Here is a 14,148-nt window from a genome sequence, read left to right as displayed (position 1 = left end):
TTCTCATAAGCTACAATTTTACCTTAATTTTAGACATCTTATTTATTGTTAGTTTGAGCAACTAAGGGCAATACCGATGATACAATGAGTGTCTTTGTATACATTGACCCATTTGAAATATGCAGTTTTTCTTGATACAAGTTTGTATGGCAAAAAGTCTATATTTATTTTAAACCAGGATCAAAAGACTCATTGAGATTAACTACCTTATAAGACATCGCAGTATTATTCAACATTGGAAACATCTACAAGCAGATGTACCAGCTTTCAAGAATCACTTTTAGTATTTATAATGATACATTTGGTTTTATAATTTATTTATTTTTTAAGAAAATTGTAATAAAGGTATTTAGGCTATATTTTTGTCATTATTTCAGCCTGTCTTTGATGATATGCTGGAGGTGTTCAGGTTGTGTATTTTAGCAATGGGGAAGCGGTGGGCGGGGCTTGGGACCTGTTGACAAGTTGGGCCGCGCTGATTGGCTGAGAACAACCAGCTTTTCTATTTCTCGAGGCTGTCAGCTGGGGGTCTTTTGTTATCAAGGCCAGCCGGCAGGAATTCAGCCGAACATGAAGTCCGTCACTTAACACGCAGCTTTTCTTTCAGGGGATTTATCGTCGGCTGCAGGAAAGGTGGGTCCTCACTTTGATAGTTGTTTCTTGAGTTTCAAACAGCAAAACACAGAGCACGAGGGCTAGTGCTGATGGGTTAATTGGTTAGTCCGACAGGTTATTTCCTGTTGGTTGCACAGGAAACAGAGTCGTTGGACCTGCATGAGACCTATTAAACCGACCAATTTGATTTTGAATTTATCTACATTGACCTTTTTTTAATGTTAGCCTACGTTTCATTTTGTGGAACAAACTCCAATGATCTCAAAGTGCTTTTGTTCACTTGTAAATCTTCCAGACAGCTGGGCCTCTCATCGGGCCGCACTGTGAATAATTGATGGTGGTTTCTAATTTTAGCCCTAATAATGGAAACAAGTGCCATGCGCATTTCTGACAGAATGGGCCGCAGGAAAGTGTTGGAGAAACCTACTCAGCAAATGTGTCCGAGAAATCAAAACTGCAGGGTTGAAAACACAATTCTCCCTAAATGATGCATTTGTAGGCTAAAGTAGGGAGACGGGGACTCTCCGGACAGGACTGCAGGATGACCGAAGGTCCGAGGAAGCGGGGCAGCAGCGGCGGGAGCGGACACTCACAGTCCCAAGACCACCCGTCTGGTGAGGGGAAAGATGCAGCAGGAAGCTCCGGGGTGGCTCTGAAAAAGCAGATCGGCCTCGTCAGCGCCTGTGCCATTATAATCGGTAAGTACATGTGCTGTTTCACCTCCGTGAACTGAGGAAAGTGATTCATTACCCACAGGCAGTGAAGCGCCCACCGGTTTTTGAAGAAAACGACCATTTCTGCATAAAGAATAAGTTCTATGTATCATCAGTTCATTACATACTGTCAGGCTTTATTGACACGTGTCGGTCTTAAATAATAGCTTCTATCGTAGCCTATGGCCTAGTTCAAAATTAGTTCACTTTCCACTACATCCTTTATACCTAAAGGGCTCCTGATGACAAAAAAGTACAGCAGGCTTGTACTGTGTGTGTATATATATATATATATATATATATATATATGATATTGTTTAACATCATAATCAAAACCAGAAAAAGTTTCAATTGGAATTCATTACAGATATTTTACTTTTTGTTTGTGCCAAAAAGGATTCATCCGGAGTAATGAGGTCCAGTTGTAGATCCCAGCCATCCCATTAATATTTTCATTTTAAGCTCATGTTGAAAGTATATTTATGATGTCACTGAACAGTCTTCCTTTTCATGTGTAAAGAAACTCTCCAATGACTTAAGAAATACAGCTATTCTCCCTGCACTCTAATCAACACTCTAATCAACACTCAAATCCACATTTCCATCAAACACTTTTGGTATAGTACCTCTAGAACCGTGTGTAACCCATACGTACATTAACCTAAACACTAGATCTGATCTGCATTTCCACTGCAGATGGTACTCTTAGGGCGCCACTCACACTTGGCATTCGTATGCACGATTCACGGCTAAAGTCTACTCCATTTGACCTGTGTGAGTGCGTTCCGTACCGTGCTTCCCAGCGCTGGCCCGGTTGAGAGAGGTGGGCTTCAGCGGGGGGGAGAAACCTTTCCATTCCTCACTGCTTTATTCAGCTCTCACTGTATTTCCTCTTCACCAACGATGCAGAGGAACATCTGCACCAATCAACAGACAACAATGTTTCTAGCTCCACCTTTTTAGTATTGGTTCAGTGCGCTAGGTACCTCAACAGAGAGGTAGCGAAAAATCAGGAGAGAATGGAGCGGTTCTGTTGGTACCATCCACAACTTTTGATGATGGAACCACAAAAATAACTGCACTAATGTGTAACAAACTGAACTGAACTAAACTGGACTGCTTGGTAGAAACAAGGCTTAAGTGGTTGAGTGGTTAATCTCTCCCTCATTCTCTGTGGTGACTGCTGGGCATCCTCCGTGCACTCGCGGCATTATCCATCTTGCACATGCTCTTTCATGTCACTTGGTCAAGTCTCTGCCGACCTCACATACAAGTAAAAAGGGGGAAAAAGAAATGTCAATAAATGGCAATCCCACTAATGATGGTGTCCACCATTGTTGGGGCTGCGTTTTCCATCCCCACCTTAAGCATGGTTGGAGTGTGCTCTCTTTATCATTGACAAGAAGCAGCTGTACAGGGATTTTCTATGGTGGCCTCAATATGATGGATTATGAATAGATGATGTCAAAACTTATTATTCATCTTTCACTTTGCTCCAACTACCAAGCACGCAAGCTATTTTGGGCATGTGGAGCCACTGTCAGTTAAACTATCTCCCCTATCTATTTTGGAAGGGCACTGTCGCTGCATCCTGGACTTAGTGTCACCCAAGACGACTGTGACTGGTCTAAGGAATGCAACCAGGCCAGAATCATTCTTCCCCTATCCCAGAATGCTTGTGCAGCCACCTTTTCTCCAGCACCGACACAACACTGTGAAGAAGCAACACAAGACTAATCCTTAATGCATTCAATCCTGTCTCTGTCCCTAGCCGTGCTGAGTCAGACTTTAAGTGCAGTCTTTGTCACCATTTCACAATAGCTTTTAATCCAATACATCCAGTAAGTGACAACTGATGTTGTCTTGCTACAACAGGTGATTTCATTCAAACTGCACAAGTACCTATTTTCAATGCAAATCAGAGTAGGCAGTGTCATAAGTGTACTGAGCTCCTCATCCTTTCCCAGACACTGACAGCTTTACAGTAGGTGTAACAAACTGGATTTGCCTTCACACTTGGATTTGTTCGTTGGTCCCAGGAGCTCAGGCATTAGAAGGCACACGCATTATTTTCTAAAACAATGGAAAAATAGTAACCTCACCAAAGATGCTAATAGTCTCTCTTGTGTTGTTGCTACCACTGGAATAGCCTTGCACTACATTCAGCTCCAGATGTCAAAAGTAAAATGCAAATTATGTCTTAACTGCTTTCATGACATAATCCAAAATAAAGCAAAACAAATCCCAAACAAGCACCAGCAGCATGCGGTTAGAAGCTAGAGCACAGATGGTTTCCTAGCATGTAACGCAGCCTATATGGCACCGCATCATGTTTTTGCAATTTTTATTTTTTTTTGGGGGGGGGGGGGGTATCTAGAGGTCCATCATATTTTTATCCACTGGAAGGGCACCCTAGAGGGCACTTGATCATGTTTTATCCACCAAAGCGGCATCTAAGAGGGTACTTCTGTGGCATTTTCTGTGGAGCGTGCAAATTTAGTAGTAGCATGTCCAAAATGTATGCATACTGAATGCAGCAGTATGCACTATATAAGAGCAGCTGCAAATGTATTAAAAGTACAAAGAAAGTATGCGATTTGGAACTCAAACAGAATCTTTCCCTTTTTATATCCTGAACTCTGTGCCGCAGGTCCGAAGATTGTCTCCCTGCTGTTTTTTGACCCACTATTAATCTGCAGTTCTGTTTCTTTATACAGAAGATGAGGGCAACTTTAAAGAGGTAGCATTGGTATGCTAAAACTTCACGCCCTGCTTCTGATTTGTTTCTTAACCCGTCCTGTATTTTAATTTATTTATTTTACTCACTCAGGCAACATCATCGGATCAGGGATTTTTGTGAGTCCTAAGGGAGTCCTGGAGAATGCCAGCTCAGTGGGTGTGGCCATCATTGTGTGGGTTACCACCGGAGTCATCACTGCCATCGGTGCTCTCTGCTATGCAGAGTTAGGCGTGACCATCCCCAAGTCAGGGGGAGACTACTCTTATGTCAAGGACATCTTTGGAGGACTGGCAGGGTGAGAACAAATGTTGTTGGATTTATCAAAAGGAAAGTTTTGATTTAGGGTAAAAAAAACTTCAGAAATATATAGGAATGAAACGAGACAGTTTGGTCCATGTCATCTCTACTGAAGTAGAGATTTCCAGCTCAAGAGTATTTTTATTTTAAATTACCATTTACAACAATACTCAATCAAATCTTTAGCATCCTACACTTGTATCAAAGACAAAGTGTACTTTAATAAACACCTACATGTGTATTTGGGTTGTTTTTCTTTCCTCTAGTCTGAAAGAAGACATGTTACAGAAGGTGTTTTTGCCTGCCATGTCTGGTCTTTCAAAGGTTTGCTCCAATCCAGTGTTTTAATGTTGTGTTATATTACATAGCAAGGTTGAAGCAAGCCTGTTGTAATTAACGTGAACTTGCTGTGAACCCTCATCCTCACATCCTCATACTCGCCATATAATTAAGTGTTATGTATTCCCAGCGTCCCAGCATGTCACTGACCCAGTTCCACTCATTCCTCTTCTTTAACAACAATGCCCCAGTGCATTTCTATAATGCACTTAGCTAATATGCTTAACTTGCTTTGTTTTTTTAGCTTTAAAAGGGCTAGCAGGCTCACACACTGTTGTGCGTGTCTGTAGTTGTGTGCACTCGCTGGTATGTGTGTGACTATGTCTCGTTGACCTCCTGCATTTGTGGTCCCCCAGGTTTCTGCGTCTGTGGATTGCAGTGTTGGTTATCTACCCTACAAACCAGGCTGTGATTGCTCTCACCTTCTCAAACTACATCCTGCAGCCCCTCTTCCCCTCCTGCCTCCCCCCAGATAGTGGCCTACGCCTGCTGGCTGCAGTCTGTCTGCGTGAGTCATAAATATTCTATTCTCAAATGAACCTAAGGATAAAATGAGAGCAGATGCAGATCTCGGCGCAGCATTTAAAGCTCTCTGTCAGGAATATTTTCAGGCATAGTGATTTTATTTGATCAAAACTCTGCTTTCTTCCGTTGTTTTTAAACTCGTTAAAGAAACACGCTTAACTCAAAAACGAAACACAGCCCAGCGGTGTAAATTGAATCGTTTTAAGAACTCCTTTGTTGCATTTTAAACATCAGCCTAAAATAAGCGGATGATACAGAGGCTGTAGAAACCCCAAATGCCTCTGGATGCATTTGTCTATTTTTGTATTGTTGTTCTGTATTTTTATGTGCTCTATGTCCTACAGTGCTGTTGACCTGGGTGAACTGCTACAGTGTTCGCTGGGCCACATGTGTTCAAGATGTCTTCACTGCTGGGAAGCTCTTGGCCCTGGGCCTCATCATAATCATGGGTGTTGTCCAAATATGCAAAGGTAGTGTTTGTTTGTCCATCTATAATTATTTTAGTTTCTCACTGTCCTTGTCTCTTCATTAGAGACGTAGTTCATATTCCTCTTGGCTCTTACCCTTAAAGTGAAACAGAGTTGGACGATTGTCAGACTTGTGCTAACAAGTTCAACTGAAGAGCCATGTTTCCCTCTGTGTTTCGTTTGAATAGTAATCAGAGCTCTGAAAGGATTTCTTTCACTATCTCACAATAAATATGCAGTTTTAGTCTTTCTGGAAGTACTCCAGGCACGTCCAGCTGGGAGGAGGCCTCGGGGACGACACATGGACTAGGTGGAGAGATTAGATCTCCACACTGGCCTGGGAACGCCTCAGGATCCCCCAGTTAGAGCTGGTTAATGTGGCCCAGGAAAGGGAAGTTTGGGGTCCCCTGCTAAAGCTGCTGCCCCCGCGACCCAACCCCGTATAAGAGGCTGAAGATGAGATGAAATGTTCTTCTTCCTTCCCTCTTTATGACCCGTGACTTGGACATCACTGTCTTAAAGGGATGGTTTGGCTTTTTTAAAGTGTGGTTATATGAGTTACTTGAGCCATATCAGTGAATTACCTACAGGGGACAGCAGCTGCAGTACAATGTACTTTAGTCACCTTTAAAAAAGGCTCACCAAAAGAAACCTACCAGTTTATGTGTACGCTATATTTAGAATGTTTTCATTGCTTTACCTTGTCATCAGAAGGCACTACATTATCTCACAGTTTTCCTACGCACAAGTTTAGCTGCTGCCTCCCTGTCCACAGTAGCTTCAGTGTCGATACCTTCCTGCTTCTCGAAACTGGCGGGTCGCTGTTAAGTACCTCATTTAACCCCACTTCAAAATAGCCAAACTATCCCTTTTAAGGCATGAAGCCTAAAATGGGGAAGCTATTTTTGAAACGGCAACGCTTTAGCTACCATGACAATGAAGTCCCCTTGTGCCAATCATGGGATTTGTGATTCCAGTGTGAAAGACGGATTACAGTCCCTCCATAGCGCTTCATCACACTCATAATCCACACAAAGACAACTCATTCATGGGATTCAGCCCCCTCGTATTCCACTTTGTGTGACAAAAAGCTTAAAAATGAGGATTAATAGTCACCACCTATAAGATGTCTACATGGACTAAAACAGGGTATTTCTACATTTCAGCAAATTAAATACTTTCATGTTTTCTCCATGCTGTTCAGGTAAAAACCTAAAGTGGACCACTCTGAATTGAAGTTGTGTAGATTAAATGAAAGACATTATCAGACCTTTGCATCTGTAATCAAAAGACAGGAATGAACTTTAACAGAAATAACGTTTTAAACTCAAAGCAGAAGAACCAGATGTGGTGCGTGCATGCGTGCGTGTGTGTGTGGTGACATCTGCTGCTCAGACTGTGGTAGTGAGAAGCAGCTCACACCAAATTGGACTTCATTTCAATGAAACCTGCTTTTTGGTTCACAGGTCACTATTACTGGTTGGAGCCAGAACACGCCTTTGAAACCTTCCGAGACTACAGCGTCGGTCAGATCGCTTTGTCCTTCCTACAGGGCTCCTTTGCTTATGGAGGCTGGAACTTCCTCAACTACGTCACGGAGGAGCTAGTTGACCCATACAGGTAACAAGCAACAAGATAACAGAATACATTAGAGGATTCAGACAACAGTGAGTGTGTGAGTGTTCGAGTGAGTGTGTGTCCCTCCCTCTCCAGGATTGCAATATAAAAATTTTATCACAAAACAGTTAATTAAAGGTTTAAAAAGGGATTGTGCTATTGAGATTCAAAACAAATATAAGCCAACAACTCAACAAAAAAATGTAATTAAAAACTTAAGATCTTAACACAAGAAAAATAAAAAGCTCAACATACAGAAGAAAATGGCAAAAAAAAAAAAAATTGGTCGAGAATAAAGATGAGGCATATGTTAATTGTTTTTCTCATATCAGCTTTCCATCTGAATTTAACATTTGTCAGAGGAAGATTGTGTTGCAACAGGATGGCACTTCTTCCACAGCAGAGATCCCCACAATCTGTTTCTGAGATTATTGTTGAGTTGTTGTTAATCTTGAAGATGCAAATGATTTGCACATCTGGTTAATTGTAAGAAGTACCTAGAAGGGCTAGAATCTTCTATTCCCATACTTGTCATTTCATAGCTCCATAACAATATATATTATGATACAGCTATATATAGTATTCTGGTAATTCAATAAATAAATATTTTGATTCCTGTCCATCCAGTAACAATTTATAGATTGTTTCTGATTATGTATCCAAGTGTTTCACATGTTGAATCAGAGGTTTATAACATTTTTTTGTGTCAACCCTGTCTTTCATCATCCAGGAATCTACCTCGTGCGATTTACATCTCTATCCCTGTGGTCACGTTTGTTTACGTGTTTGCCAATGTGGCCTACATCACAGCCATGAGCCCACAGGAGCTGCTGGCCTCCAACGCTGTGGCAGTGGTGAGAAAACACACTCACAGATAACCCAAATCTGAATGTAGAAAACGTGTGTAGCTAGAAGCGTATCCGGCTTTGTAATCACTTTGAAATGGAGCAGTTGCCCAGCAGCCATTTACATTAACCATGTTCCTCCGGTGCATGCTCCTCATCTGTCTCTGTTCTGAAATGTCTTGATTAGTCGCTGTTATTCAAGTATGTGCTTCATGTGTACGTGTTCTCTCCTTCTCTTCTTTCTCTCGACTCCTAATATTTCTCCCAGACATTTGGAGAGAAATTGCTAGGAGTAATGTCATGGATCATGCCCATCTCTGTGGCGCTCTCCACCTTCGGGGGGGTTAATGGCTCCCTCTTCACGTCATCGCGGTCAGTTTGTCCTCCGCCCCCCACTCCTCCCTTACTCCTCTGTCCTCCCTCTCTTCTCGTTCAAGCTTCTGTGGGTTCTGTGCTCTCTGTTTCATTTCTGTGCTGATATTTGAGCCCATAGCTGTAGATGTACATGTAGAAACTGGGTAAGCAGGGTAAAAAGGAGAATAATAATATGCATTGTAAATGCATGCAGTTGGATTTCAGGTTGTAGGGAAAGAGCCTGAATAAAAAACTGTATGCCTCTCACTCTGGTAAGATGACCCCACTTGACTGTCAACACATCCCAAAGTACTGCGCCCATCTTACTCCCGTTTCGGTCCTTTTTTTCACCCTGGGATGTTTTCTCCTGCAGCCTGTCTCTTCATCGGTGCTTCCATAATCACTTGAACTGCGTTTCCTGAGCTCTCAGCTGACTGGTGCACACGGTAAAGCAAGCACCAGCTGGCTCCGCTCCCAGGACTTAATGGTCTTTGGTTCTGTCTCTCAGGCTGTTTTTCGCCGGAGCGAGGGAAGGCCATCTCCCACGCCTGCTGGCCATGATTCACGTCACACGCTTCACTCCTATACCAGCCTTACTGTTCACCGTGAGTCCCAACAACTACACGTCTCCTTTTTGTCCTTTTTGTGTAGCCCGTTGTCCTCGCTTTGTGCAGAAATGATAACTCTCCTCCTCACCATATTCAGTTGATCTCCACGCTGCTGATGCTGTGCACCAGTGACATTTACACCCTCATAAACTACGTGGGTTTCATCAACTACCTCTTCTATGGAGTCACTGTCGCCGGGCAGATTGTGCTGCGCATCAAAGAGCCCGACATGTATAGACCCATCAAGGTAAAGACGCAGAAAGAGCCACTTGGGTTTGGCTGTTGACACCATTTATACTAACTATCAAGTGCCATGACATTGTAGCGACACAGTTTAAAACCATTTACATACCTGTGTATTTTCCATAAATACAGGATACTTGCGCTGTCTATTCAAAGCTACATCGATCACTTTTTGGCCAAACATCTATCCAATTCTTGTGGATTCATAACCAACAATCTAATTTCACAAATCTTTTGAAACAATGACTGCACTGACTGACAAAAGGTAACAGTGTTCAGTTATCCTCAAAGCAATTTCAGTCAAAAACAACTGGACTGGTTGTTTGTCTAGGAAGACGTTTCACCTCTCATCCAAGAGGCTTCATCAGTTCATGTACGCATCTGACCAGGCTGGGACTGGTCCAACTAACTGGTGTGGAGATCCAGGTATTTAACCTCTCACAAGGCCGATGATGTCACTGACACCCTTTGTGCTCCAAGTGCCCACGCCCGTTGTTAGAGTGACAGTCGTTGGTGGGCAGTTGGTTTCGACTTCGTTAGTGCTCTATTGAGTCTGAACGACAGTTGTTGGGGTCACCCGGGCCATGTGTGAACAGTTGTCCTTTGAGGTTAGATTGTTGAATCTCCTGGGAAGGGATGAAAGGGCAGCATTGTAAATTGGAGATAAGTGGTGTCTCAGACCCCCTCCTCTGTTTAGCGATGGTTTCTCCACTTTTACATAGATGGCTTCTTTTACTCCTCTTTCAAACCATCTGTCCTCTCTGTCCTAGATTTGGACATTGCTGTCATCAAAGGAGTGGGCTTTCTCCTTGAGGTGTAAGTGGACAGCCGAGTCCAGGCCTGAGGAGTTAGCTCTCCTGTGTTGGGCCATGCGTTTATGCAGTGGTTGTTTTGTTTCTCCAATGTAAAGATCTTTGCATTCCTCGTTGCATTGGACAGCATAAACAAGGTTGCTTTTGTGGTGGTGTGGTGTTCTGTCCTTCGGATGTACTAGTCTCTGTCTGAGTGTGTTACCGGGTTTGAAATACACAGGGATGCAGTGTTTATTGAAAATCCTCCTGAGTTTCTCCGATACCCCAGCCACATATGGGATGACTATGTTGTTTCTCCTGTTATCTTTTTCTTTCTCAACCACTTTGGTTTTCTTTCTGGAGGCAGCTGCCGTTTTAACAAAGGTCCAGCTGGGGTAGCCACAAGTTGTGAGGGCGCCTCTCAGGTGCTTGCGTTCTTCCCCTTGAGCTTGTGAGCTAGTGGGTACGTTATCAGCTCTATGCTGCAGTGTTCTGATAACGCCAAGCTTGTGTTCCAAAGGGTGGTGAGAGTCAAAAAGTAGATATTGATCCGTGTGAGTGGGTTTTCTGTATACCGCTATGTGGAGGCTCCTGTCATTCTCCATATGGACGTCACAGTCCAAGAAGGGCAAGCTGTTGTCCTTAACTTCCTCTCTGGTGAACTTGATGTTTCTGTCCACTGAGTTGATATGTTCAGTAAAAGTTTGCACCTCTTTGGATTTGATCTTAACCCATGTGTCGTCCACATATCTGAACCAATGGCTTGGGGTTACTCCTTTAAAGGAGTTCAAAGCCTTGCCCTCTACCTCCTCCATGTACAGATTTGCCACAATAGGGGATACTGGTGAACCCATGGCACAGCCGTGTTTCTGTCTGTAAAAAATGCCATTAAACTGGAAATATGTGGTATTCAGGCACAAATCCAGAAGTTGGCAAATGTGGTCTGGTTTGAGATTTGTTCGGTTTTGTAAGGAAATGTCCTGTGTGAGCCGCTCTCTTACCGTGGCCAAGGCCTCCATGGTTGGAATACAGGTGAACAAGGAAGTCACATCGTAGGACACCATGGTTTCATCTGGATCCATTTTTAGGTCTCGGACTTTGTTCACAAAGTCCATGGAGTTTTGGATGTGGCGTGGGGTGTTTCCCACCAGTGGTGCCAGAATATTGGCAACATGCTTGGCAATGTTATAAGTGACCGAGTTTATGCTGCTGACAATGGGCCTGAAACGTCTTCCTGGGCCTGAAACGTCTTCCTAGACAAACAACCAGTCCAGTTGTTTTTGACTGAAATTGCTTTGAGGATAACGATGACCTGGACGAATGAGAACATTCACAGGCTAACAGTGTTCAGTCTTTTTCTCTTTTAAAACACTGTCTGTCCATGGTTTTTCAGGTGAGCCTGATGTGGCCAGTGATCTACCTGCTGTTCTGGGCCTTCCTGCTGGTCTTCTCTCTCTACTCTGAACCCGTCGTCTGCGGTTTCGGTCTGGCCATCATGATGACTGGCGTTCCCGTATATTTCTTGGGAGTATACTGGGAAAACAAGCCACAGTGTTGTAATATTACTATTGGTAAGGTGACTACTAAAAAGTGTGTTAATCAGCATAAATGCCTTATAAGTGTCCTTGAAATTAATAATTTCCATGTATGAACCATTAACTCTAATTTGGCCTCTTCCATCCCCTACTATAACCAGGTAAAATTACTCATCTGTGCCAAAAGCTTTGTTCGGTGGTCTATCCGGTCATGGAGGAGCGCGTGGAGCCCGGAAACGATGAAGATGGTGAAGATGACGAAGGCCCCCTAACTTCTGATTGTGCATAAACAAACCTGCAATACCTCACACTCTTTTTGGGGGAAGACTCTAAAAAAGATTAGCATACTTACCCACTTGTTGGTCGACAACACTGGACTTTCTTGCTCTGTTTGACTGGCCTTCGTGAGCCGAGAACGAGTTTGAGATGAAATATCACTTACTTTGAATGAAGCACTGAGTTTTTTCACGTTAGAATTTAAAACTTTGTTCTTCTCGTTGTACAGTCCGGGCGACAGTGCAGAACTTTTTAATATGCAAGTTGTATGTATTGTTCAATCTGTTTCTATTCTCACCTCACTACAGGAACACTAAAGTGACATTTTTCCAGATGGTTTAATGGTTTTTATTCTGTGTTAACATTATGTGCCAATTTCGTGTTTGAATTCATTTATAACGCTCCCTTTTTGAATACATACAGAGAAAGCACATTTGACTTTAGAGAGCACGGAGCGGTTGCTTTTCCTTGCACAGATCTCCAGTTCTGACAGCACCTTGGAGAGCTGATAGCTGGCTGATTATCCTTCTTGAAAATAGGTAATCTTAAAATGAGGCACTGCAAATTTTCCTTAGTAAAAAAAACTGACCCTGGCATAAAGAGAGCAAAAAGCACCTCTCAATGTATTAATCAACAGAAAGCTCATAGCAGGAAATAAAATATTCATGAAAGTTTCCATCTACGCTGACCATACACCTTATTTTTTATAATTTACAGCCATTTTAATCCTGCTTTTGACACATCTGGTGCCTGTTTAAAATGATGCTGGGATGCCTAAGACTTTATAATGTGTCTCACTGTGTTGTGCTGCATACTGCAGTGATGTTGGTCCTGTGCTGCCTGCTGCACCTCCATTAATGATTCATCCACCTGTTGAACACCTGTAGAAGGGGCGGAGTCCACACACACACACACTGAGTGATCAAATTGCGGAAGTCCCTGGCAGCTATGACAAGCCTAGCTGAGTCAAGATTTTACATTGCCTTAAACAAGACGGGAAAGTAGATTAATCTGCCTTCAAAGTAAAAGCCTAAATCTCCTGGTGCCCACATAATGCTGCATGAGTCAGACATTTTGGATGGCCAAAACTTCAAAATTCATGCAGCGTAGGTAACATAAGTGCTTATATACTTACAAATTCCCATAAACAGTCCACGTAAGACTACATGTGTGAGCTTGGTAATATTTAGTCCTAAACCTAGAGCTTTCAGGAGCTTGGGTCTGTGGACGTCTGGGGCAGCTGCACACTTTGCCAGCCTGGTAATCCAGCCTTTGCTCTACTTATTGTTTTGGAGCCTGCTGTCCTCTGTCGTCACCATTATGGGTCCACAGCAGCACAACTGAAAGGCTATTCTGTTAAACCTCTCTCAGCGCCCTTTAAAGAAGTGTTTCATCAAGAAATGGCGCCTACCACTTTGAAGGGAATTGATTAGGGTATATGTAATATATATTCATTATGATATATGCTATGACATGTTTACAGGATGCAACTTTGTACTCGAACAGTTTTCTACACAAGTAAACCCTCAGTCCATCTGCTGATGTGGACAGACCGGGAAAAAAAAGACTCAGTGGACCTTGAGTTAAGATTATATTACCTCTAAATTACTGCAGTAATAGGCTTAAGCACTTTTCCCTGCAGACTTTATTTGCCACAGCAGGCAGAGCACAGGTGTAATTAATAACCTTAATGACTCTGTAGGCTCATTTGTAATGTTATTAGTAACACCTGTGCTTTTGTACTGTACAGTGTGGATACTTTATAGTATAACACTGTAAGAATGGATGTAAAACCAAATGTAGTATATTTGTTTTTCTTTTTTTGTTTCTATCAAGCCAGACATTTTTCAGGTGGGTTGAGTTCTGCTAAGGGAATTTAGATTCATGACCTCAATATTTTTAAAGTCCTGGATCTTTTCCACTAATTGTCCAAGTAAGCTCTTACCAGTGAGACAGCTAACAATAATACCAATACAGTACACTGTACAAGAACCTGCCAGCCTAAATGCTATCAAACCATAATTATTGTTATTGCACCTGTTGCTCTGTTTACGTTGGTTGTAGTGTGATCCAGTGTTAAGTGTTGTTTATTGCGACTTGTATTATGTTTCTGTCTTAATGTATGGAAGCTTGTTTCTGCCAGTATGAAGAACAAAAAAGATCTTGTAAGTCATTATAATGAC

The 14,148-nt window shown here is 42.5% G+C and overlaps 1 protein-coding gene across 1 annotated transcript; it reads left to right on the top strand.

The window, feature by feature from the left end:
• Nucleotides 1-564: 564 nt before the first annotated feature.
• Nucleotides 565-11,978, top strand: slc7a8b (solute carrier family 7 member 8b; the record flags this gene model as incomplete). The annotated part of the gene is made up of 12 exons (XM_083929072.1): nucleotides 565-633; nucleotides 1,115-1,313; nucleotides 4,159-4,363; nucleotides 5,061-5,212; nucleotides 5,574-5,699; nucleotides 7,163-7,316; nucleotides 8,044-8,167; nucleotides 8,427-8,530; nucleotides 9,021-9,117; nucleotides 9,218-9,367; nucleotides 11,548-11,725; nucleotides 11,851-11,978. Exons 2-12 carry the CDS (start codon nucleotides 1,157-1,159, stop codon nucleotides 11,976-11,978), a joined length of 1,575 nt encoding a protein of 524 aa, XP_083785198.1. The 5' UTR covers nucleotides 565-633; nucleotides 1,115-1,156.
• Nucleotides 11,979-14,148: the final 2,170 nt, after the last annotated feature.

This window comes from Echiichthys vipera, assembly GCF_963691815.1.
Source record: "Echiichthys vipera genome assembly, chromosome: 15".
NCBI lineage: Eukaryota > Metazoa > Chordata > Actinopteri > Perciformes > Trachinidae > Echiichthys > Echiichthys vipera.
Note: the sequence above shows the minus strand (reverse complement) of the source record. Positions and strands in the feature narration are given on the sequence as shown.